Source organism: Dermacentor andersoni, chromosome 11 (genome assembly GCF_023375885.2).
Source record: "Dermacentor andersoni chromosome 11, qqDerAnde1_hic_scaffold, whole genome shotgun sequence".
In the NCBI taxonomy this organism is placed as follows: Eukaryota; Metazoa; Arthropoda; class Arachnida; order Ixodida; family Ixodidae; genus Dermacentor; species Dermacentor andersoni.
Window position 1 is genome coordinate 103,773,245 of NC_092824.1, and position 27,030 is coordinate 103,800,274.

The following is a 27,030-nucleotide window of genomic DNA, read 5'->3' on the forward strand; positions in this document are numbered from 1 at the left end:
ATAACGCCAATGACACCAGGTCCCGCATTTCTAGAACAACTTTAGTATCAAACTGAAATAACATATTTCCCACCCTTCATATCTACTAAGTGTCAGAATTTCATGTGTTACAAGTGTGTGACAGAGTTTTTACAACCTTCAAATGTACAGTAGTGAACAAGAAGATGCAATATTGTGGTTTTCTGTGAAACGTTTGTTACATTGAACCTACACTGAACCTACATTTCTAAACTATCAGTTCTTTTTCTTTCCGTATACAGTAATACCCTGTTCACTGAAAGTTTTAAAAACTAGACGAACTTTTGAGATAAGCAGAGTTTTGAGGTAAGCAAAATTACAAGAATTGGAACCCACTGGCTTTGCACAGAGTACATGAAGCATTTTAAAATGCTGCCAGTAATATATTCTCGGTCACTTTCACGTGGCACCAACACCGCACACGTCGACGTCTATGGGCAACAGCGCACTTGCACTGTGCCAACATAATATGTGCCAACATAATATACTAGTACGCGTTTTGCACTGAGTCAAGACATTGATCCTAATGCTACATTTGGAGCCATTCATGCAAGCATAACCAATTGCAGACATTCAAAAAGCTGACACTGCTGCTTCTGCATGGTAATAACTTCAGAACAATTTCACTTCGAAAACAGAAATTGAACTGTGCAAGCATGCAATTGACATGACCTTAGCAGACACCCCTGAGCGATGCAGCATCTAAGCCTCATCATAAAATCACAGTGATAGAAAAAAAAAGGGGTGAAGAAGGGAGAGAGATATGGAGGATAGCGACAAGGTGCAGCACATGGCTCGGCTAGCGGGCTGCTGCCAGGTGTAAAGTGAGTGCAGATGCTACACAACTTTTGCTTTTTTTTAAAGTTTTCTGTGCCGACATTTCTGGGGTACGGCACAAAAACTTTTCTTCAAGAGGTGAAAAACACATGGGTTTATTTTCGGACATACTGGCTGACATATACATTTCCATGCGACACTCAAGTTGTGCGTGTGACGTGTAGGCTACCTGGTGCGAATAACATGGCAGCGAGTGCTCAAGAGGTCATTGTCCAATGCTAGTGGCCTGGCATAATGCAGTGCCTACTTTCTAAGCAGTTTCGTCCAAAAGACCCAAAAATGCAAAACGTATCTTTTTGTCTACTGGTGCGTGGATCAATGCTCCACCCCTTTAACAAACCAGGCTTTGCCAGAATGCAAACAATGCACATACACTTTCCAAGTGTGTCTCACTCACTCACCCACACAGTTGGAAGGGTGCAGTTCCCTTTGAAGGAAGTCGCAGCATGCCTGAACCACATCTGCTAGCCTGAACATATTGGCAGCTGCAAGCAAGTCCTGGCAGTTGTCCCGTGTTATCAGGATCTCACCTGCATGGGGCACAGACAGAGATAAAGGCCAAGTCTCCAAGCTTTTGAAATGCCAGAGGACTGTCTGCAATTTAGTGTGTGCAGTCAATCAATGAAATGGGATAGTTCACCTGAGGCAGCGATTTTTGTGCGTGACAATTAATCTGCCGCCACATACCTATACATACATGGTATGGAAAGGCAGGTGCACAGAACACAAGCACAAGTATAACAAAAGAGGCGGCTAACAATTGAAACGTCACACAGTGACAGAAAAGAAGCAAGACATAAAACACATCTGCACGTGCTCAAGGGAAAGCGGTGCCAACCTGAGCAAGCACACATACCCAGTACATTTGTGGCACCGACTGCTAAAGTGTCGGGTTGCTGTTCTTGAGCAACCCTTGTGACGTGGGTTCTATTCTGCCCAGCATTGGAGTAAGGGATATTTTTCATTACTGTAGAGCGGCACAATCCCAGTGGCAGATACCTAGTTAACCAAGTTGACACCGAAAAACATTCATTGAGGAGAGGCTTCAGGACTCCAATAATTAAAGTTTTGTGGATGAATGAATGAATGAATGAATGAATGAATGAAGAGAGGCACACACCTACTGCCACATAGCTAGTGACCCAAGTCGGCATCAAAGAGGTTCACTGAAGACCATCACAGATCTAGAGGCTCATATCCAGTGCTCCAAGTTGGTATCAGAGTTTCTTTGAGCAGTGGTACCTACCCAGTCCCGCGGCTACAGTGACTATGTCAGAGTGAAAGAGGTTTGTTGAAGAGTGGCATCTATGTACACATTGCCACATACTGATCCAAGTTGATCCGGCAGTTGGTTTCAAACCCTGTTACCACAGAACAGCAGCCTGATGCGCTTTCCTCCCTACCTACTTTTCCTGTCCTTGCTCTCTCTCTCTCTATGATACACTACCCATTCGACTACTGACTGCCCGGTGACCTAGGTAGGCGGGAAAGCGTTTAGATACATATCTACAAACATACATACATACACATACATACCTACATACATATATACGTAGCCTGTGGAAAGTGCATGAAGTACCCAAAGGATGCAAACGCATTAACGTATATTGAAGTTCTCATGAAAAAATTCATAAGACGTGCTTGTCATCTCATGAGCCAATTGCAGAATTACATCAAGTGGTGTCAGGTCTTGGACAGAATGATACATTTTTCTTGAATCCTCTCTCTCACACTGGTGGTGATCTTTAACTCTTGGCCCCAAGTTGTGATATAAGGTGGAGTCATGGTCACTGAAAATCTCTACTAATAAACTTTTTGTAGTTTCAGCTGGCTTCATATTCACCAACTAGGTATTTTTTAACTACACAATGCAAGTTCTCACTTATAATTGTGTAGCAACAATAATCTCTTGACAGCATGGCCCAATAATAAGCATTCACTGACAATGGAACTATGCACACATTGGCATTACAATGTCGACATGCATTGACTGATAAGAATTCGCTGACCCATGAATGCTGATAAGCATCCACTGACGCTACAATACTGACAAGCATCCATTTGCACTAAAGACTAGTAAATATGGACTAACATCACAATGCTCACAAACACACATTGACATCAGAAAACTGATAAGTGTTCACTGACAACCTGACCTCAATAAATATTCACATCCTGATGAGCATTCATTGACGTTGAAACATTGCCACTGCTTGACCTTGTCAACATACTCAGTACTTGACTTGGCTATTTACTTCTGGATGTACATATCTGCTTCTGCTCATATGTATTATCAGTACATACTGATACCAGTGTACCCAGAAAGCGAGTTAACTGATATTGAGGCAGAAACTCCCAACTGGCAAATTGTCACATAGTGTATGGCATTGCTTGGAATCAATTCTTATGAAGCTTATACTCTACCCTCAAAACCAAGATTGTCATATTTTAAGAGGTAAGCAATGCCGAAGAATACCACGCGCACTACGACGGTATCGCCAGTAAACTCATTTTTACCAACAATCTTATGTTTGGAAAACAACGAAATGTTGTAGTGCTTTTTCTCGCATAATTTGCCTACTGACGCACTCACCTGCGTTCCAACGCGTCCTTTTCAAAAGCTTCTCTCTGCTGACAACATTTATGGTGTTTATTTAATTGCTTATAACACAGTACTTTGTTTGAAATGATGAGTCGACAAAGTCACGAAGCCACTTGAAGCCAGAAGGATGAAGACTAAGCAAATGCATGTACTGACCATCATTTCCACGCTGACTGAACCAATTTCCTTGCAGCTCTCGTAGGCACTAGTGCCGGGTTTCCCTGTAGTAATTAGTTTGAAACTATGGTTTGGGTTTTGGGCAGATGTGTGTCCGCATCTGGTGGCTTTCTGAACACATATCGCGTCAGAGGTTCGTGCACCTGCAAGTAGGTGGCAGTAAGCATACAGAGGTGTGTTTATCCACCTATTCAAGCCTAGATGGTGCTAGGGGTTTTTTGGGACACGAAACTGGAAATATGAAGAGAATGAAGCAGAAAATTACCCCAAGCACTTAGGCAAGGAATGCTATATATCAATAATACAGCGCCACCCTGTGCATACGTGAAATCATGCACAATACTCGTTGAATGAACAGCAATAATGTGATCGTTTGACCACCGATACACTCTTCGGTGCTCTGAAGGCCATGGTAATGGGGGGATTGTAAAAAAACCCGCCATAAGAAAAGTAACACCATTTGCCCTAAAGTGGTCATGAGCAAAAAGTTTCTAACCACACAAACCCAAAGCACAGAATGTTGTCAAACTATGCATCCTCCCATTGTCATGTTTCATACACTGACCACTCTAAATGTACTCGAACTCAATCTAATCACTCATAGGATGCCACTATGGGTGTTCTGTGCAATGTGGTCACAAGAAGTGCTTGTGAGCCTCTCAAGGTGAAAACTGTCTCGCAGTAAATGAATCCGCATTTCATCTAAATTCTTTGGAGTAAACCTAAGAAAGTTCCTTAGTCGTGAGACTGCATGGCTGCTAGTAAAGATGCAGGAATACATGCTATTCAAGACGATCTGGTCATCACCACCACCTCCAGAATTTCGATTCCAGTTAAGCTCTGTAAAGTGAACTTACAAGTTCGAATTGACAATCTCATATACCTGCATACATTTGTTTCTTGCTTCCACTGCACTATTCAGTGAAAATTTTGAGTTGACCTAATGCAACTTCCTCATGACTATACAAACTTCTCTGTTTGAATCATTACAAAATCTGATCTATGATTTAAGATAAAATTGTGACGATACATGAGGAGGCACACACGTAAAGGATGTTCTCCTGCTCTCTTCTAAAAAACTGCAAGTCATATCAGGTGCTGCACCCGATGGTGCACTGTGCACTATAGAGAGTGCACCATGCACTCCAAATGCAACACGCTTTTCATTCGGCAGCCATCTGCATAAAGGTGGTCCAAAGTTTAGCGCATTGTAAGCATACGAGAAAGCCTTCAGAGCAAGCTAAGTGTATAAATTATACAGTGCGCTTCAAATAACTTCTTTTGGCAAGTTTTTGCAATAAAGACCGAAGTAATTTGGGCAGTGGTTTGACCCAAGGAGTCTTGCAGCCTGGTTACACAATTGTGAGAAATGTCTGTTAACCTGTTTCACAGACATGCGCTTACTTCGCACTTTCATTGACCACCATTAGTGTTATCGTGTTTTTGCTTATACAAGAGATGCTTGCAGAATCAGATAATTCTTGAGTCACGGTTGTTACAGCCAGTGCTAGAAGGATGAGCCCATCTTATCAGTTTGTACACGGTGAAAACATAAATTTCAGGAATGATCAGTATGACTGACACACCTGCAATCCTCGATAATGCAATACAGGGGCTGGCTCAAAGCTGCATTATTTTGCTCAACAACTGCAGACCATGTATATCAGTCTCTGTTGCAGAGTTGTTTGCTTACTTTTGCTGGGTGCAAGCTCACCACACTACAGCATTGGTTTTCAAGGTTTGTCATTGCTAGCACATTCATATATGTGCCATCAATGGCATGCAAGTGAAGTAGCTGGCAAGACCGTGCCAGGCCAACCAAACTTTTGAGATTTCTTTAAATCAGTTTGCATGCTGAAAGAATCTACTTCGAATTTTATGAACTGACTGCACAAAACATAAGACATAAATGGCATGCAGTATAATCTCTTACCAGTGTATATGAACCCAAGCAGCAGATCTGTAATGGTCGCTGACACACCCCGTATCTCGACTGTGCCGCGATCTGACTCTGCGAGGCCAGAGTGGAACATGGCCGCAAAGTATGGGCAGCTGGCCGCGAGGACCACTCGGTGCAGTGCAAAGTTCTCGCCATCCACATGCAGAGTCACATCGCACAACATGCCACTCTCACGCAGTTCACTCAGACTGCCAAGCACCCGCGAGCCATACTCTCGGCTGCGGAAGAGTCTCTGCTGGCCACCAGTTCCTGTGCTCCTGCCACTGCCTCCACTCCCGCCACTGTCACGGTGGTGGCGGCTCCCACGGCCCTTAGGCCGCCATGAGAGATTCGTTGACGATGGTGGCGGCATCACCAAAACTGAAAAGATTATTATTATCATCATCATCAGCCTCTTTTATTGTCTATTGCAGGGTGAAGGCCTCTCCTGAAGAGCCTTTTGCTCCTGCACCTTTCTTGAAATTGTATTCCAAGATGAAATAAACATTCAATCACCCATTCATCTTCACTTAGCCCTGCCAGTGCCTGCTGTCACCATCTTATGCCTGCAAATATCATGATTTCCTCATACCACATAGTTCTCTGCTGTCTCTGCTGCTGTCCATTTGAGGCTGTATGCAGCAACTCTGACAAAATATTGTTTCTTCTCGGATATCATGCTTTAAGAATTTTGTGCGCATAGGAGTACATAAGCTTATGATGTGCTATTATGTACATACAGTGACCTGCATTTTATGAAGGTTGAATAGCACTTTGCCAGACCAGGCACCATCAACATCATCGTTATGTCATGACAAAAAATTAGCAATAAGACTGGGTTTGACGACATTGCTCAGCAAAAAATAAAGCAGTTGCACACATTTCTTCCGGCTGCACTCATGCGTGGCAACTGCATCGATCCCAACACTGGAGTGAGCGAATGCATCATGATGGCTTGGCACATCCACCAGTTGAACACCAAAACCAAAGCCGGTTCATAGCAAAAGAAAAAAATGATGGGGTACTAGGTGCCAAAAAGCACAATCTCATTATGAGGCTTGCCGTGGATCGGTAACTCCGGATTAATTTTTACCCCCAGAGGCTGTTTAACAAGCACCCAATCCATGGCAAACGAGCGATATTACAATCCACCCTCATTGCAATGCGGCTGCGGTGCCAGGGAACCAAACCCGCAATCCTAAGCTCAGCGGCACCGGTTTGTAGAAACTAGTATTGTAGTAAAAGTATGCAACAAGGTCACAACTTAGGTTATCCACATCAGTCAGCATTAGCATCTTTGTGTGCCAGGTTCACCTGCGAAAAAACATTTTTAAAAATAAGAACCACATGTGTCTGTTGCCACTGTAGAAACAAGCTGCTCTAAAGATGACTGGCTTCACGGACTCGGGACAAAATGGGCAAACAACCATGCCAAGTGTCCTGCTGAACAGTGCAGACCGAAGCATGCGATAAAGGCGAGAAATATGAGCAAGAACAATGAAGTAGTAAGTGCAAAATATTCCTTTAAGGTTGTTGGTGTAATAATTATTACATGTAGGCCACTGCAAGTGCATGACATGTTAGGATGTACAGGTGGATTCCAATGTAACAATCACATTCCCCCCATACACACATATTTTAAAGCAGCGATTGAGCATCACTTGATAAAACAGCTAGCGTTAATTTCTCTTTCTCTTTTTTTAATCAAGGAAGTCATATGCCTGAAGAGTGCCCTCACGTAGAAACAAATGGAGTAGGGGATTGCTATTTTGCACATTAGGGTGCATATTTGGCATTTCTTTCTTTAAGTTTGTTCAGTGGGTTGGTTTTACAGCACGTTAACTCCTCAACATTTTAATCCTTAGCCAGAGGCAAGATGTGGATCTATGATGTACGCATGTAAGTACTCCACTAAACTCCTGGTTTGCTCAGTTGGAAGTGAAACTGCTTCAGAAAGGCAGCAATTTCGGCTGCAGTAAAACCGTAATTTGGGCGCATTGGTTCACATATACTTCAAATGCAGCGCGGTTAGGAAGAAGACAAGAAAACACGAAAATATAGGTTGTGTGCGCAAGTAAGTCAGCACTTGTCCTGCGTTTCTGAATTCTCATATTCATCCCAGTCACCCAGCATTCAAACAAGGTAACACTGGGTTCAATACCTGAAGCAGCAAAAATATTTCCCCAAATGCAGCCCTTCTTTCAGAAGAACCTGGTTGATTTTTCTTGTAGCTTCAAGCAACATTCAGGAGGTTGACGACTTCCCCTTTCAAAACTGCCTCTACGTTGCACAATTCTGCAAGCTCATTTGTTATAGTTGCACTTACATGCCCTTTCTAGGTATGTCACAAACGTATACTCCTTTGCAAACTTCCTATGCAACAGTAAAGTACTGCCCACTCCATAGCAAGACTTTCATGTGACAACTCCACAAGTGTGACACACTTGAGATTTCACCTGTTGCAACATGGGTGCGCATTTTGGCCCTGTCAAGTACCGTATGTGCTTTTGTATGACAAAAAGTCCTCTTAACAAAGCATTGAAGGGAGACGTATATGATTAACGCGTCGCTTACTGCATCGCATTAACTTATTTCCCTGTACTACTTTTAGCGTACTTTTTATTTTTTAGCCCGCTTAACCTGCGAGGCCAAGGTTCTTCAACTTCGCGTCGCGAATCTTGTCAGTACACACCGTAAAAAAAACTTGAAAACAAGTCTACGTGTGCCATTTTCCGGTAACACGACACACCGCAGGAAAACGTCAACGACCTCGGTGTTTACAGTTTATGATCAGCTTGAAGCCACAAACTACGTTCAGGCGCACTCGGCCGTTGACCGGGTACTCAGTCGTGTTACCGGTTTTGTGGCACGATTTGAGTGACACGTCGGAACTCAGAAACTAAGCGTTACGAAACTGCAACATGCACGCGAGCTCCCGTTGTTTCAGACTGCGCGAGGCCGCGCCTAGTAACAGCGCCGATCTTAAAACGGAGCTCAACAACAAGCACTACAAAAGGACGCCCGTTAACCTCGCCTACGACACCTGAGCGCTGGACGGGAAAGGCCACGGCAAATAAGGCTCGGGCAGTTGACGCGGGGTCACGCAAAACATTCACAAAATCAGTTTTAACAAAGCGAGGACAAAAACAGTCCCGAACGACCAGAAAAACAAAGTAGAGCGGATGACGCGACTCAACGACAGAACAGCAAACAATGCTGCTGCACTGCAAGCAGAGAGAGTGCACAGTTATTGGGAAAGGAAGCGCATCAGTTTGCTGTATACCTGCTTCGCCTTTAGTTATCTCCGGGGATTAATCTAGCTGGGTTTAGGCGGTTGACAACAACCACACTCCAACAATAGTCATACGGAAGGAAGCACAGCTGATACAGCTGATACACACATCACGAAAACGCAACAACAACAACAAAAAAACGTAAACAATCCGTGCGCCGCCCGCTAGGCGGGGACCTGAATGCAGGCATGAAAAACGGGTCAACCTTGTCGACAAGGCTGCCAGGTTACCTTTAAGTCCTCGAAAGTGCGTGCTCGAGACCGGTGAATTCGTGCGACGGTACGCGTCTCCGATGAGCGCGCATCACAAAACTCTCGCAAACCAACAGCAACCCTCGAACGCTCTGCTAGAATTGCTAGAATAATGGCGGCCATCACATTCGGCGGCGTTCATTGGCTAACCCGAGAGATGACTAGGTCACGTGAATTTACTGTCACGCAATTCTCAAAAACATCAACCAAACATATCTCCTAGTAACAAAACCCTTAGTATTTTAGCTTTAACGCACGTTTTCTTTTTTTCAAAGATTTCATAAAGCCATTTTTTGGCTTGACGACAGATGCGAAACTGAAACCAGAACAGCGCGGTAGGCGCATGCAAGTTTGTTTTAGCTAAAGTTAAGTTTTCGCACACGTTACTGCAACATTTTTTTTTTTTCACCGAATTATGGATTGCGAGAAAGTCTTACCCAGGTTCCCCGCAGCTAGGTTAATGGCACCCGTTTATTTCGGAGTGGGTGCCGGATAAGCGCGTAAAACCGTTCCGTATGCGGATTGCTCTTAATGGCTGGGTTTTTGGAAGTTGGCTTCTTCGCAATAAGGAATTCCATGGGGAGAAGCCAGCCTTTAGTGGTTCTTTTCGTTTCAAAACACGCACTTGTGCTTACATAGTAGCTCTGGACTGCCTTGCACTGCACATGCTTCACTAGGTGAATGAAACTAGTTAGTGACTACATGGCAACGTATGGTGCAGCACTGTTCGGGACATCTGAACGCTCCAGTGAATGCAAGCATGCCTTGCTTCACATACCTTAACTACAGACAGTTCCTTTATATCGGTGGCCAGTGTATAAGGCAGTGAGGAATGCAGCTCGACAGTGATCCCTTGTTTTGGACGTTTCAACAGCAAAGCTTAAATTTCATGGCCAAGTTCAAAACTGAAGGTTATGTTTGTTTATACCTGTAGCTCTCTCATGCAACTGCACTCTGAAATGCAAGAGATGAGTAAGGGGCCCAGCGGCAGAAGGTATAAGGAATATTTTTTTAGCCAAACAGAAATATTCCGATTTGGATGACACATCGTCATTGCCATAGAAGCAGACTTGTACATAACAAATTACATGTAATTAATTCTTGTTATCTATTAAGCTTAATGGTAATTTTGTAATTTACCAATTACATGTTTTGCTCTGTAATTCAATCACTTTTCTCAGTAACCTTTTACATGTAATTTGTTACTTTATTGGTGAGACAAGCTGTAGCAGTTGATGCAATTTTGGGGACCTGAATTTGGGGACGGGTACTGCGGTAGAACATTTGTGATTGTGCCACGCAGCAGCCAGTTCAGACAGGCAAACTTCAGAGTGCAACATGGTGCAATATCGCGTTTTTCTTTTTTTTTTTCCGTGTTAACGCCCCACCAGATGTTGGCCGGTGAATTAAACTGGTGCTCATATGTCTCGACAGGGATGACCACTTAGGACGTTTAATGTCAGGATGTCGCCTGCGGATGATTTTTAAAAGTTTTCGTTGGCCTAGCCAGGAGCGTCTTCAAGTCCTAGCAACAATAAAGCACTGCACTTCAGAGGCCCCAGATGCCGAGTAATGACAATCCTGCGCACAAGATGTGCATATGTTACACCGCTTTACTCGCTAGAGTGCACATAAAGCAAGTTTTCAGTGGCACTGCTGCCTTAATGAAAAAAAAAGAACTAAGGAAGATGACTACTGAAATTTTTTAAAAGTGATTGTTAGTTAAGATAAGCAATGTATGAAGGGCTGCAGAGGACACATTAAATGTGCCAGACTAGCTTCTTCTGAATATGGTATCTGTGTAATGTTATTAAAGCCCAGAGTCTGCATATAAGCAAATGACTTAACGGGGCACTGAAGCACTTCTTGAACACGATAAGAAAACATTGCCGATCAGCGAGTAAAGAACACGCGAGGTATAATCACACTGCATGCACGAGGGAATTTGCAATCGCATGTCAAAATGGTGAAATATTGCCTGCTTTCGCTTCTGCAATGTCGTCATGCAACATCATTGCAAGCAGCTGAACCCACAACAGCTATTGGCTGACTTCGTAATCGCGAGAACATCCTCAGTAATACAATTATTGCTTATTTGAGTTAAATAAATGAAAAATATATATGTCTGAAATTTCAAAATACAGGAAGACCAGTTCATCTTTGCACAGCCAATTTAAGCACGACAGTTGCATGATGCTGTGTCTGCTTTATGTGGACTCCCGAGATTAAAAGTGCAGCATAGATACTACAGCCGGGATGAGCCATCTCACCACCACAACGTTCAACCTTTGGGTGGGGCCAGTAGGGCATTGTTCTCCAGCACCATCTTGCTGTCTCCCGTTTAGCTTCCAGCATGCTTGTGTAAATCAAGGGACACAGGAAGCCGCTCATCGATCCGATAACCATGTCTAACTTCACTTGTGCTTGAAGGATACGAAAACGTTTTGCAGCAGAAGGTTCAGGAGGCGATGCAATTTAATAATGGTGCCCTTGTATGATTAGTTAGAAAAGGTTTTCAGGGCCTCTTTAAACATCGTAAGATACCTGGTCTCTAGACAACGCTATCATCAACATACAAGGCAATTATTATTACATTGCATGCACCTGCTGCGGTAGCTTGCAGCTATGGCGTTGCGCTGCTAAGCACGAGGTCGCGGGATCAAATCCTGGACATGGCGGCCGCATTTCGACAGGGGTGAAATGCATAAATGCCAGTGTCTCATATACTTGGGGCACGCTAAAGATGCCCTGGTGTTCAAAATTAATCCGGAGTCCCCCACTACAGCGTGCCTCATAATAAAATCAAGGTTTTGTAATGTAAAACCCCAGAATTCAAAATTACATTGCATGCAGCAGCAAACCTGCAATCTCGCATAATAGATTGCCTGCTCTGTCCTGTAGCTTTGGAAGCCCCTGCTTTGTTTCTATTCCATGAAGGTGGTTGACAGTTTTCCTTTGCATGAACCTTCTGTCACTTTGCAGCCTTTCGCAGAATGATTTGCCACATTGTGCATGCCTGTACTTCAAGTTGCGATTAATCTGGCCTTGCCCTGTAATTTGCTAGCCTCCTGGTTAGCTCAGATGGTAGAGCGACGGCCCCGGAAAAAGTCTTTGTTCCAAGTTCAAGTCCAGGACCAGAATGTATTTTTCTTCAACTATGAAGCATTCTTTTTAGAGCTAGATATTACAGTCACTAGATGTTAGATGTTACAGTCAAGTACATAGCAGTTTTTCCCTTTGATGAATTACCTGTGAGTACAAGCTCATACACATGTGCACAACCTTCCAGATTATCTATAAAAAATAAGTCTGTCTCTTTGAAAAGGTATGGGTAGGGCCACTTCAAATGTTACGAATATGGGCAAATGAACAAATGCAATAGATGAAACGATGTTGACTAAACACGAGATCTCTGCATACAACACTGACATCTTCCTGATGCTTCAAAATCAGACTTACTCCCACTTAACATCTATGCATTTGGTAGATCTTTTAATGTACTAAAAACTGCATTCTTCTTAGAATGCAGTTTAAGACTTAAGCACTGAAAGGCTAGCTCTAAATTTGACCATGCTTGTAACAGTTGGGCACTCCCTACGTATCTCTATCCAAACAGACAAAGTTTGCCAAACTTAAAGGTCCCTGAAATGGTTTTTGTTGTACCTAAGAGTGTTGCCTAGACATAGACAGTATATCGCATGGAGTGCTCTCTTCCAAACATTTTGTTTGTGAGAAAGTAAAAATAAAACATCTACAAAAAGATTTGCCCTCCTCTCAAGCCGTAGCATTGCGCCTCCAGTCTTGTTCCTTGTGGCCATGTCCTGTCTCAATGCTGTGCAGTTCATTTGAACTTTGTGTTCACACAGTGCACCTCGTTACCGTGGTAACGTAATTACAACATGTACCATAAAGTAATGAACTAAAACGTTACTGAATTTTCGTCAGTTGATTATGCGCTTCAATTTCTCGTGCATGCAATGTCTGCCCCTAAATATTTCAGCTCAAGGAATGGAATTATGTTATCTGCCAGAAGTGATTTTTAATTCTGTAAAGCTGAAGAAATTGTCACCCCATATATGACGTGGATTCGATTCTGCCCAGGGGTGCTATTTCACGGGCTCCACGTCATGATGTGACGTCGTGTTGTCTACTTCCAATTGTCTTGGAGCCAGTGTGCAAGCCACTCCAACCTCTCTGCTAGCTGCCTGGCTGTCGATTCCCAGTGAAAGCTATCAAAGCAGCATGTTTTCCTAACCTTCTGTCACATCACCAAGCTTGTCCAGTAATACGGTAGCCGCAGGCGAGTTCGGCGTTTTGATGGATGGGCAGAGGCTTAAGTTAAAACCCCTCCATGGCACTACCACTATGATGAAGGGGTTTTAGCATAAATGTGAGCGGCCTGCCTGGTAGATGCGTAGGGTGCAGCTACATTAAATGTAGCTGTACCTGGCAGCACAGGGTTTGACCAACCAAACACACAGCTAATATTGCTGCAACCAAGTGTAAAACATTTTAAACATTTAAATAGACAACATGTTCATAATTTGCCTCCTGCCAAAAATTTACGCCAGCAGCAAAGTAGAATACACTTGGTTACTGCTATATTAGCTCTATGTTTGGTTAAGCTCTGTGCCACCAGGTGGATGCACCATGCAGGCCATTCAAGTGTGCACCTTCACTCGTATGGTAAAACGCCCAGTTCGCTTGCGCTTGGGTTGCATGTACCCAACAGTGGACATGCTAAAGCTTTCTATTCTGGTAGTAATCCTCTGGCGTGAAATGACAGTCGCAAATGCGCACATGCTGGCGCCGATCAAATACTGAAAACCTGATACGCTGCAGCCACTCCGATCGCATGTTGCCCTGCAGAGGGACAAAATTCGGCATCTTGCCATGTCGCCGATTGCTAGAATTGAAGCCTACAACATAACAAAGGTGATCCATTGTGCTCACGAGAAGAAAGCTCAAGCCCACACTCATCATGCAGCTCGCGTCAACCCAGAGAATACTGTAACACAAGTGGACAGCGCTTGCTGTGTACCAGAAGTGCTTGAGTGTAGCGATAAATTGTCATTGTGTATTCTTTTTCTGTTACTTTCTTTCTATAGAAACAAATGAACAAACCTTCCAACAATAACAAACAATGTTTGTTCACTATGAAGTTGAAAATATTACTGAGAAACCTGGGTAGCGAATTGGATAGCTCACCTAACTGACGTCAACTGGGCATTAATTGTAAGGGGGCAGCTGAAAACTCTGGGAGCAGCGTCGCTGCAATCGGTAGCGATGCACATCTTTAATATCTTATAGTAAATCACGTGCTTTAAGTGGAGCACTTAAATGAGTCACTTATTGATCAGGAGGACCTAACCTAACAACTCAGTACGTTTGTCCTTTTAAGGGTTCCTTTAAGTGCAGTGCCACAACATGAGAACCCCAGTGCTGCTGTTTCCAAATATATTCTCATTAAATGCAGTGAGCCTTTTAATACAAACTGCTTCCCTTCTTTTTCAAAATTGACTCGGAAGTAAAATATTTATCCTGGATAAAAAGTCAGGTGCACACCAAACTGTATGGAGGCGGTTCCATTATATGTTTTTCCTTTGGCAGATTGCATGAATTTTGACACCAATTTTGTAAACACCACTGAGTCTCAACAAAAAGGACGTGTCAAGTATGTTTTGAATAGCTTGTGTTCACGTGGAGATTCATAATATAGCATCAATATGCCACCCTTATACACAATTTTACATCTTCACCTTTGCGCTCAGACAAAGAAAAGCATTTTCTTTTACAAGAAACAAGAGGAGATGGTCACTTTCTCAACGTGCAGAAAGATGCTTAACAAAAAAAAAAACTCTTTCACATTCATAACATACAAGCTGGTGTTTGTAACAAATCGGGTAATAAGAAATTACGTGAAAAGTGATTATTTCTTTGAGCTGTCGTCTGGTCAGAGGAGGAGATATATTCCGGCTATACGTTTACTGCTAGAACATCTCTGCTATTCTCAGCCTCTAAAATAAAGACGAGCCAACAGCACCAGCTAATCACGACTATACGCCATCCATAATCAAATCGTCCATGTTCAAGAGATCTCCCCAGCCATCGGCTTTTACATTGGCAGGAGGCTGAGCCGAGTGCTGGAATGGACACTAACAACATCAACTAATCACTAGTACACATCGCCCGTAATCAATTCGTCAAAATCTGAGATATCTCCACAGTCTTCAGTTTTTATGTTGACCGTTGGCGACGTGTTGGAATGGCCACTTGGTAGTGAAAGCGTCGCCTTGCAATCATTGCCCGTTACCCCAACCCTCCCCCCATTGTGCATAAGACGCATGTGCAATTTAAGTTTGGGGGCGTGAGAAAATGCCCTCGTGCAGATGGGGCAGTGGTATGCCTCCGCTCCACATTCATGAAGCCGCACATGTTTTTTCAGAGTCGCATTGCGGCGGAATGCGGCCGGGCACTGCTCACAAGTGTAGGGCATCTCAGTTGAGTGAGTGCGACGATGGCCAGCGAGCGTGTTCTTGAGTTTGAACCGCTTCCCGCACACATCACACTCGTGCGCTCTCTCGCCGGTGTGCGTCAAGATGTGGTCTCTAAGCGTATCACTCCGCGCAAATGTGGCTTGGCACTGCTCGCAAGTGTAGTCCATCCCACTTGTGTGGATGCGGCGATGGCCGGCGAGCGTCCTCTTGAGTTTGAACCGCTTCCCGCACACATCACACTCGTGCGTTCTCTCACTGGTGTGCGTCAGAATGTGATTTTTAAGCCTATCACTGCACGCAAACGTCACCGAGCAGTAGCTGCACTGGAACGGCTGCTCTCCCATGTGGGTACGCTCATGTTGGACGAGACTCTGCCGCCACGCGAACCGCTCCCCGCAAGTGGCGCACGTGTGCCTCTTCTCGCCGGAGTGCACTGCCTGGTGTTTTGCCACCTGGGACTTGAGGGCAAACCTCCGGTCACACACGGGGCACGGGTGTAGCTTCTCAGCCGTGTTCCCGGCCTCGGCACACTGCTTCACTGAGGTTGTGATGGTACTGTCAGGGATTCTGCAGGTTGAAGAAAAATATGTACAAACATACTTAAGGAGTTGCAGCTATTTAAGGGGATGTTACGAACAACACAACAATGTTATACCTACTGAGCATAGGCAGATATGAAATGTGCACTTTAGAAAGCAGGGTGCTTACTGTAATAGCTTAGCAGTACTCAATGAGGCAACGGGTGCTGCATGCTTTCACGCTTATATGGTCGTACAGTAGAAACCACTAATAATGATAGTACCAGTTTTAACAATATATTGGTTATAACATTGAGAAGCCACCGCACCGTCAACTTTTGTATGTTTACTATGCTGAAATAAGCCGCTTACTGCAATGGCCCAAGGTAATGGAATGCGAAATCCTTGAAAACAAAAAGAAATTGAGGCTACTGCACCCTTGCCCACCACCCCCACGGCCGCCGCATGCTCATAGGGTAGAACCTGTTTTCCAGCCTTTTCCGGATCACGAGCCTCGCACACCTCTCTTCCGTCGCCCTTCCACCCCTCTGAACACGAATGGACCTGCACCCATAGCTCTATACTGCGCCACCCTCCGATACACGAATGGACCGTGCCTACTGCCCTGACAGTGCTGCTACCAGATTTCTTGCTCGCTCGCGTTGTGCACAGTTCTGCTAACGGATTCAGTCGCCCATGCTCGTATTTGTTGGTTGCGTTGAAGTTGTTCCTGCCCATGTGGTTTCTCTGCCTCATTTGACCTGATACTGAAACGGAAGATGGCTGATCCACCCACTGATTATCGTCAATGCACAATGTTGCTGATGAGCAGAAAGCGCACTGCTATAGATCTGGAATTGAAGTGCAGTATTGCAAAGGACGACAAAGACGGTGAAAAAGTGTGTGACTTGGTGAAGAAGTACAGGCTACCGCAACCAATAGTGTTGACAATCATCTTCTTGGCAGAGAAGTTCAACAAAGAAAACTGCTTGGTAGACAACAGGTGCAAGCGCGTTCAGCAAAGTGCCTATAAGGAAGTGGAAGATGCCCTCTACGAGTGGTTTCTCGGCGCCCGAGCCATGAACTTGCCCCTCACCGGGCTAGTTCTGACCACAAAGTCGAATCAGTTTGCCCTGCTCATCGACAATGTGAAATTTCAGCCAGGTGGTAGCTGGGTACAGCGCTTCAAAGAGAGGCACGGCACTGTTTACAAAGCTGTCACCGGCGAGAGAGCTTTGCTTGACATGGAGGCAAAGCAGAAGTGGGTGGAGGAAACGCTGCCCGGCATCCTTGCCAACTACGTTGACAACAATGCATATATTGGCGACGAAACAGGACTGCTCTTCACAATGTTGCCATGCAAGACGCACGCACTCAAAGAAGACGTGCAAGGGTGGCAAAAACAGCAAGCTGCACCTCACCTTGTTTCTTTTGGTTATTGGTGTGCACCAACATGGAAGGGAGCAACAAGTGCCCCGCATTTGTCATTCAGAAATAAAAAAAATACCCGCTGCTTTCATGGTACTCCCAGGCTACCAGTATGCTACTGTCGCAACTGCAAAGCATGGATGATGCAAGAACTTTTTCGTTGGTGGCTCTTAAGAGTTCAATCAACCTATTGAGCAAGAAAGGTGGCGCTCATCCTAGATAATTGTAGGGCCTGCTCCATGCCTAAGCTCTCAAGTGTGGAAGTTTTTTTTAACGCTGAATATGGCGCCAGGCTTTTGCAACCCAGGGACACTGGTGTAATCGCCAAATTTAAGGTCATGTATCATAGCCATGTCCTGAACAAGTTAGTCTTTTTGATAGACATGGCCATGCAAACAAGTAAGGTGCAACCAGACTTGAAGATCAATGAACTGATGGGTGTGCAGTTTATTTTTAGTGTGCAGTCCAAAGTAAGCACTTCTACTGTTAGGAACTACTTTAGAAAAGCGTGCTTTGTCCGAGCCAGAAGTAACATATATAAACCCTGCAATGCTCCCAAAGATGAATTGATGCCTGATGTCTGCAATCGATGAGGATACTTCAGGACTCGAAGAAGAGCTTCTACATACGTAAGTCGCATTAGAAACATCAGAACTTCTAACCAATGAGGCGACAATTGCGTGCGTGCTTGCATCTGATAATGATGGCGACAGTCAGACAGCAACGGCAGCGATGATGTGGTAGGGTAGGCTGCCTCAACGCTGCCTGAAGGTGTTTTTGGAATGAACAGCTTTGTCCTTGATTGAGCTCTCTGTAGTTCTGTCTCAGAGACCCGTTCGAAACATTAAAGAAACCTGCATCACAATGAGTAACAGCATTCCTAGCACTGTGTGAAGCTCACCATCTTTGCATAGTGCCAGGAGCACTGTCAGCCACATGGTTGAAGTGTTTAGTGCCGGGAACTTCCTGAAAGTGATCGAGTACCTAAAAGTGATTGTTCAAGAATAACATCTCCCAAAGTAGTAAGTAGCAGGCTACCATAAAAAATGCACCACTTAGAAGACAACCTTTTGCACAGGAATAAACACCAATATGCCTTACTGAAGCATGAACAAACAACCCCTTCGATCATTCTTTAGTGGAATCAAGTGAGCTCACCCTGTGTCATTGTCCTCAATGGCTGCGTCTCCTGAAGTTTCGGTGCTGTCTGCCAACGAGGTTACAAAGACGATCCTTGGCAGCAGGATTGCCGTCTGAAAAAATTATTTCCCATCCATGTCTGAATGGCCCTACTAAGCGACATGCACATTTCTTTTCACAACAGCGTGGTTACAATATGTGAGAATGCGTTAGCCTTACCTCCCACGGCACTAAAGCTTTCAAGTTACCATTTGAGGTTTACTTTTGAGTAGAAATATTCTCTCCTTTATGCATGTCTTTTTTCTTTACTGATATTGGTACAGTACATTCCTTGCAGGAAGAACGTGTGCATCAAAGCACAAACTGATGTTCCCAACAAGAAAGCAGCAGGCACAGTGTGTTGAAGAATGGAAATGCCCACAAGAGTGATGGCTGTTGCTGTTTCGCAACGAAAGTAAACCTGAAAAGTCGCACATTTGTCAACGGTACACATTGACACAAGGACATGAAGCCTTGCTACTACACGCAACTGCTACTACTCCAACACAATGGGCAGCATCTTTTTATTTCGTGTAAAAAAAAAAATGATAATTTCTGCTGTTAAAAATGACATCATGCAAAGTGCAATATATACAACCGTAATTCTGACTCGCTGATGAGGTTTGACATACACCCCCTTTCTGAAGGGACACCAACTGAATCAGTTTAGGTTGGCAAAATATCCTTGAACTGCACTTTCATGGAAATAGATTAATTAAGAGAAAATGATGGTCAGAGTTTCGTTTCTGAATTTTGTGCGGAAGCCCTGGGCCAGTACGTCAGCGTGGCGTCGCTGATTGCAAAGTAGTTTTTTTGCACTTCGGCCTTCGTGGTTAATTAAAAGTTTTTTATGCTTCCTACTAACTTCACTCCTTGGCTCTTTTAGAACACAATGTAGTCCACTTCTACCGATAAAAGCAGACAGTGTCAAAATCCATGGTGTCACGGCAAGCAGGTTAGTGGGTACACTTTCAAAGAAGCATGTGTCTGTGTTCGACTTTGTGTAGCTGGACAAAACCCTCTCAATTCGTGAGTCTCGAACACACCATGCTATCGATACAGGATCTGTGCGCCTGATGAGACAAAAGGGCCATCTCGTCTCACCTAATGAGTGCAAGGTAATGAAGGTAATGATGAAAAGGTAACAGGCCTGCACAGCAGACACAGCACAGTCACAGTATAAGCTGGAGGAGCGCCTCCATAGTAGCTCAATTTTCGGCAGCATGCAATAGATGGTTCTTAGGTTGTGAAGAGGTGCCATAATGTGTATAGAAGAGTAAATACAGGTATCGAGACAACGCAGCACACACGTCACAACCTTGAACCGTGGTACAATATGATGCTGTTGTTGATGAAGATAATTTATTTGTATCCCCTTTGAAACAAGGCAGTGACAAATAGTCCCCTAGCCTACTTGAGTTGACCAAGTCCAGCTACATGCAACATGCAGCTGCTACGTGCAACTCCTACATGTCTGGACAGTTGGTGGAATACAATGCAACTGCAAGTCAAAATATGTAACTGTCAATGCCATGCAGTGCGCATGTAAAGTTGCGACAAGTGGGACGATATGATGCTAATAATGATCATGATGTTTTATTGGCATCCCCTGTGAAGCGGGGATACATCTCCTTAATGTTCTTTTTCTTACTCAAAGCTTCTTTATCTACCTTGTACCGGTACATATGAACTGCTACAGGGCATGCCACCTGGTGTAATAATATGCAACTGCAATGCAAAGTGTCCACGTATCTACGTTACGCGGTGCGCATCTTACATCGCGTGACAAGTGGCACGACACGATGTTGATTTATTGGCGTCCCCTTTGAAACGGGGTGGTGACAAATACTACCTAGCCAGCTTTATTTAATAACGTATATTGTATATGTTTTTAGTTCTAGCATTTATGTATGCCTCTCCTTAATATTCTTTTTCTTTGCTTCCTGAAACCTTCTCTGTCCACATTGTACTGCTACCTATGAAGTGCTACATAGCACGCCACCTGGTGCAAAAATATGCAGCTGCAATGGGAAGTGTGCATGTATCAACGCTACACATTTCACATTGCGTACAAATGTCACAATATGATGCAAATGATGATGATGATTTATTGGCATCCCTTTGAAATGGGGCGGTGACAAACAGTTACCTAGCCTGGTTGAATCAGGTATGCCACACACGTTTCTCATTCTAGGATTTTTATACATCTCCTTAATCTTCTTTTTCTTCATCAAGATTTCTATATCTACCTTGTACTGCTACTGGTGCAACTGCCATATGGCGTGCCACCTGGTGCAATATTATGCAACTGCAATGCAAAGTGTGCACGTATTGACACTACACTGTGCACGTCTCACATCGGGTGTCTCCTCGCACACTAGAATGCACGTGTAGGACATTTTTCCGCTACAGGCTAGGAAGAGCTGGCATCACTCAGTGGTACAGTAGCTGACTCTTGTGCAGAGGGCCTGGCAGGAGCTGGGTATCTTTTTTCTCATTCCCAGCAACAGCTGCTATGGACGCCGGACACTGGCGTTGGACACCATCGCCAACCAAAACAGCTATTGGAATTAGCCCACAACATCTTACGCTGTAAAAAAACAAACACGGTCTAAACCACAGCATCATTGGCAGATTCCACGAACAGCTTATTTAGCAGCATTTCGCAATGACCTGAAGCTCATGTTACATTATACCAGAGTTTTCATACATGCAAATTATGCAGCATGAGCATTACTTAAATAATGATAACCTGAAAAAGGAAATCACTACTGCCCTTTAATTTAGGTCAGATTATGAAGGATCGAAACACAACATTGAACAATTCCAAACAGCACTTCACTTACAGGAGGTGGTGCAGTCGTAGGGCTACTCGGTTCTTCTTTGATTCCAAACAGCATTTCACTTACAGGAGGTGGTGTAGTCGTAGGGCTACTCGGTTCTTCTTTGATGTCAACACTTATCATGACCTGGAAAAGTTACTTATTTTTATTTTTATATTTAAGCTGTCTTAGCAACGATGAAGTCTAGGGTTTCTGCACTGTGACAACACAGTGTGCTTGGCACTTTGCCAAGACTGCCGTCGCTTCTACATGCCGATGTGCCTTGTGCTAGTCACGTGCAACTGATGGTACCCCAAAAGTGATGATCCAAGAATACGGCCAATTCCTGCCTCTTGTGTACCAAAGTCACTTACTGCACTTATTCGATTATAAATTATAATGTGGTCCCGATTATAAGGCGAGAGTGCCCCCTTGTTGGGGGACATAAGAAAAAAGTCACCGCCCAAGCACTCTGTACAGACAGTTAACCAGCACAGCTGAAATGTGCGGCCCCAGTGTTTATTACTGGGTTAATCCCGACAATTCATTAAACAATGGCTTCATAGCCTACCGGATCTTCGGTATGCAGTTGCTGCTTGTGCTCGGCTGCACGAGCCAGTTCTTGTGCCCAGGCTGCAGCATCGGCAAAGCGTAGATGAGCTTGTTCCTGTTTCTGCTTGTGGTGTTGCTGATCGAAAGCTGCTTGCTCCTAAGGAGTATGTACAACGCATGGCCTACCCATTTGGGAGCCAGAGAGAAACTGCTGTGCGCATGCTCGGCTACGATGGAGAGCAACGACGTCACTACTGGCGCAGCTAATCCAACACCAACTAGATAGCACAAGGCTTTTCACTACAATCCATGGCGTCATGTTACCTGGCCCGACTGCCATAGAATCTAATGGGGATGCTCCAGCGAAGGCAACAGTGATTTTGACGTCACTGCTTTCACCATGCCAGCTTTGTCAATGGAAATTTCGGGCCAGGTAGTGCGACATCATGGGTCGGAGCAAACAGGCCTTGAGCTATCTAGGTGGTGTTGGCTAATTGCGCACCTCTCTCTCTCTCTTTAGCCCCTCCCCGTTTTATTTTATCGTGCATGCACATGGGGTTGTGCCGGAAGAGTTTTCAGCATACAGGCGACCGACAGATGGATGAAACGGCTAGCCATAAACGGCTTCGCTGTAAAAACATAAGGATGCAAACTATAATATGAGGCGATGCAGATTAGTCAATGGATTATTTAGACTCGTTGGGGATTGCCCAAACTAATGAATTACCAAGCTAGAATGCAAACTAGTGACCATGAAACAGCGGGAAAGGGAGCTTCAACATGTCGAAGCGAGAAGAGAGTCGGGTTCCCCAAGAGATAACGTAAAATTCGCACTGGCACAAAGCCACACTTTCAAGGCAAAATTCACATATAACCTGCACTCCACTTTTACTACTAAATTTTTCAAATTCTCAGTGAGGATCGCGTGTGCAGAAATATGGTACAGCCTCACCTGCCAAATTAGTTTGTACAAACTGTGCTGCAGTTTAAAATCGGAAATCTCTGCCAGAAATCTCGCACTGCTGCCACCATAATAATACGGCAACCGAATCTATCAGCCTTTCATGCAAGGTGGGGAGTGACTTCAAGGCTAAGAATTCTGGGAAAAAAAGCTCACCTTATCCGAATAAATACAGTATTTTCTGGTGAACCCAGTGTTTTGGGCTTATTTGAACTTCCTGAAAGTTCCTGTCAAGCCCGAATTATCATTCGGCAACTGTACATTCATTACTCACCAATAATGGTGAGACAATTTAGATTTACTTTGTTACATTTGATAACTTGTTCATTACTCACCAATAATGGTGAGACAATTTAGATTTACTTTGTTACATTTGATAACTTGTTTAACCAGTGTTTGCAATCTTGAGGTTCAACGTTATTATGTTACAGATCGACATCCTTTTGTGTTGAAACCAGGTTTTGTATGGCGAGCCAGGATGTCAATTTATGAAGAGATACGAATGCCATGAGACCTGCAGAAACTGACAAGCTGGGAAGTTGGATTAACTTGTGAGGAGTCATTATTGCCATGGGAACAGATCGAAAGGTCCACGGCCATGCACTTGGCTTTGCTGTCACCAACCCTTTCATTGTCCTCTTCGATCTTGGCAGCACCATTGCCGTAGTGCTCATCCTCATAGCACTGCAGAACGCATTCTGGCTCTAAGACGTGGCCCATGTTTGTCTGAAATGAGACATCAGCCTGTGGTCACCAGCATGAGGTGGAAAGTACTGCATCTGCGAGTTTTTTCACATGGCAAAAACCAAGGGCGTAGCACTGTGGCTGTACCCCCTGCCCTAGCAGATCACTTGCAGCGAAACTTTCATCTTCGTTTGAGACGGTTGTATCGTGTGAGGCTGCATACACTGTAACTGTCTCGCTCTAGGCAGACGCCTTGGCCAGTGTAATGCAGCGCCACCATGATCCTTCATGGCTTTTTTTCTGTTTGTGTGAAAATGTATGACACTTGCCCAATTTATATCATACGAAGCCAACAAACACTGACACCAAGGACAACATAGGGGAAATTACTTGTGCTTAATAAATGAAACGAAGAAACGATAAATTATTGGGAATGGAAGTGGATGAAAAAAAGTTGGCAGTGGCATAGCTCGGCTATGCCAGGATATACGTAACGAAAGCTAACTGGACGGCATGGGTGGATACCTATACCCGTTGCTTACACTGTATAGCGGGATCTTCTGTTTCTGTAAACTGGTGCTACATGTTGAGCAAACACTTGCCACGGCTCCCCCTTCCTCACCCCACTCGGGCACGCTAAAGCTAGAGTTGGACGCATGGTGCTAATCACCGGTGCCAAGTCTCGTTTATGCTACAGCCGCTCACAAACGTCGCAAATGAAGCCGAACGGATTGTTCGTGAAGTCGGTTTCGAAGCTCCTGGTCGCACTGGCACTCTCCGCTACTCAAATCGCATTGTCCCTTCTACGTCGGGCAACTTCTTACTCGTGCAATACACTGACGGCCTGACATGCCGCCTTTCAGGCCGCGTCGCTATTCTCTAGGCGAACGGCACGTTGTTGTTCAGTTTCTTGAGTTCGCTGAAGTCTCTTGGTCGCATTCCATCGTTCATCACGGGCTGCTGCACAACGGCGAAACACCTGTAGCTCGGTGCTACTAGTGGCGCATGCGCAGTAGTGACTAGGGAGCGAGAGAGAGAGAGAGAGATATCCACGGCGAGGCACACGTTGTGACATCATGTGCCTCCTCGGAGCACCGCCACGCGAAATCGCAAGTTCGCGGCCAGTAAAGCTTTCGCTTTAGAACAACTTGCTGCAGGTGGGGACCGAACCCACAACCTTCGCATTTCGCGTGCAATGCTCTACCAATTGAGCTACTGCGGCACCGTTTCCCCATCCACTTTCTGGGGTATTTATGTTTACTAGTAGAACTCTGGGAGTGTTAGCCAGCGCCACCACTCACAGATCTCACTCGTTGAGCCACCACTCGTTGAGCAGCTTATTTAACAGACACACCACAGTGACAGGAAGCGCAGGCCAGGTGGAACCCACTTGCCATTAGATTTCTAACAGATTTTTCTCTCAGTTATTCTGTGTGAGCATGACTTTAATCATTTCAACTTGAAACACAAGGTTGCTATTCCCTTTTCAATTAGCTTTTAATGTATTAACATATACAATTGTGCAATACCACATTCCACTTCACTTACAGGAGCCAGTGTGGTAGGTGAGCTCTGCCCTGATGTTAACACCTGCCACACTGCTCTTGACTCTACTGTGAATCTGGGGCATGTGCAGGCTTTTGCATATGTGCACTAACATGTGCCTGTGCAGATAAAGGCGGTTGGGCAGAGATGGCACTGGTAGGGCTCTCACCCCTGCTTCACAGTTAGGTTGGGAAGGAATTATTTACTTTAAAGGAACACCATCACAGCTGCAGTCATAGAAGAGCCCCATACTTTGTCCACGTTCGGTGAAGCAGGTCTCAGGTCTCTCCTCCGGCTGCTGTCGCTGCCGCTAGCGGTCGAGACGTCGGAGGTTAAACGTGCCCGTCTCGCGGCGGCATATTCACGGCGTTTAGCCAGTCGTTCGGCGCGCTGTTCGTCAGTTTCCTCGGCGATTCGTTTTCTCTTCATCTCGTTCCGATGTCTATTCCAGGCCGCCTCCTGCTTATCGTAATTGTCGCCGTCCATACTGCCGCCACAGAATAAAAACAAACTGCCACCTCAACTGTGGTTGCAGCGCACGTGAGCTCTCCTTTTCAAACCTCCGACCATAGCCCCCTTTATTTTTTCATGCCTGCCCACTGACGAGAAGAACAGAGCGCGCCGTCCGTTCCGCCTAGTTCAGGCGCGCGCCACCAGATCGCGCTGCCTTCCAATGCCTAGATGGCGCGCGCCGCCGCCACCCGATTCAAAGGGTTCAGCCTCATTCATCCATCCATCCTGTCCCAGAGCAGACGACGCGACGACGCTGCTTACGCGCGCGCTCGTGGAACACGTTTGGCGTTCGTATTTGACATGGAACTATAAAATAAAATCGCACGTAGAACTGATGTTTGAATCGCACGTTGAATGTGCATCGGAAGTAAGCAACACAACGTGTGACTTCTTCCAAGACATAACTGTACGGCCATACCAAACAGAAGGAATAGTCAGCCTTTCTCTCATGTACAGTAAATGGAGCGTTCAGAATTTTTTATGAAAGATATGGAATGTGTCTGGCTTTAAAGGCCGTCTTCTCACAAATATTTCCGAACAAATGGTTTTTAAAGTACTTTGTCAATGAAATTCTGCTGCTGAAACAACCTCACAGCTTGAGCCTCCATTCTGCCATTCCTACTGCAATAAACACTCTGTAAAACAACATTCAATATGCTTCACGCATCGTCACATCAAGCTTTCAATTCAGCACAACTCAGGCATTATGTGGTGGGAAACACCATGCGCCACCATCAGTACCTCGCTTGCCTCCCACCCATCCCCCCCTTTTATTCTCCCCTCCACCAAAAAGCTTTCTGGCTAAGCTGCTGGCCATAACGCAACACTGTGCTTACTTTACATAAACATGTTCACCCATCTGGTAACTCTCTGGAAAGCCCCGAACAGTGTCGAATAGCCAGCTGCCTGCAAAAGCTTTCGCATAACACAGACCCCTACAGTTCAATAATGTTTTTCCAAACTTCTAGTTATTGTACCTGAGAATGACTGGAATAACAGCAACTTGAAACCTAAGGTTACAAGTGCCGTTTAAAGGAACACTGAAGAGAAAAGTTATTTGAGCTGTGTTATTGAACTATCCTTCTACCATGGCATCGCAGCTTCCCGTGACATCATGGATTTCGACAGCATCTGCTTGAGCTTAGCAAACTTTTTGATCTACACAAATGGAGCAAATTGTATGCTAAAAGAGCCGAAGACTGAACATGGGAAGT

The 27,030-nt window shown here is 44.8% G+C and overlaps 2 protein-coding genes across 2 annotated transcripts in view; both read right to left on the minus strand.

The window, feature by feature from the left end:
* The window catches only part of LOC126539213 (actin-binding protein IPP-like), a 37,260-nt gene extending 22,167 nt beyond the window's left edge, over positions 1-15,093 (minus strand). The window contains exons 1-3 of the mRNA XM_050185961.3: positions 9,097-15,093; positions 5,568-5,954; positions 1,257-1,385 (exon numbers count right to left, since the gene is read on the minus strand). Of these exons, the coding sequence (XP_050041918.1) occupies positions 1,257-1,385; positions 5,568-5,946 (508 nt within the window). The 5' untranslated portion in view covers positions 5,947-5,954; positions 9,097-15,093. The remainder of the gene's footprint in view (positions 1-1,256; positions 1,386-5,567; positions 5,955-9,096) is intronic.
* A 90-nt stretch (positions 15,094-15,183) lies between these two features.
* LOC126538992 (uncharacterized) overlaps positions 15,184-27,030 on the minus strand; it is a 104,760-nt gene continuing 92,913 nt past the window's right edge. The window contains exons 16-19 of the mRNA XM_072285232.1: positions 23,699-23,800; positions 21,586-21,708; positions 18,719-18,813; positions 15,184-16,181 (exon numbers count right to left, since the gene is read on the minus strand). Coding sequence (XP_072141333.1) covers positions 15,293-16,181; positions 18,719-18,813; positions 21,586-21,708; positions 23,699-23,800 — 1,209 coding nt within the window. The 3' untranslated portion in view covers positions 15,184-15,292. The remainder of the gene's footprint in view (positions 16,182-18,718; positions 18,814-21,585; positions 21,709-23,698; positions 23,801-27,030) is intronic.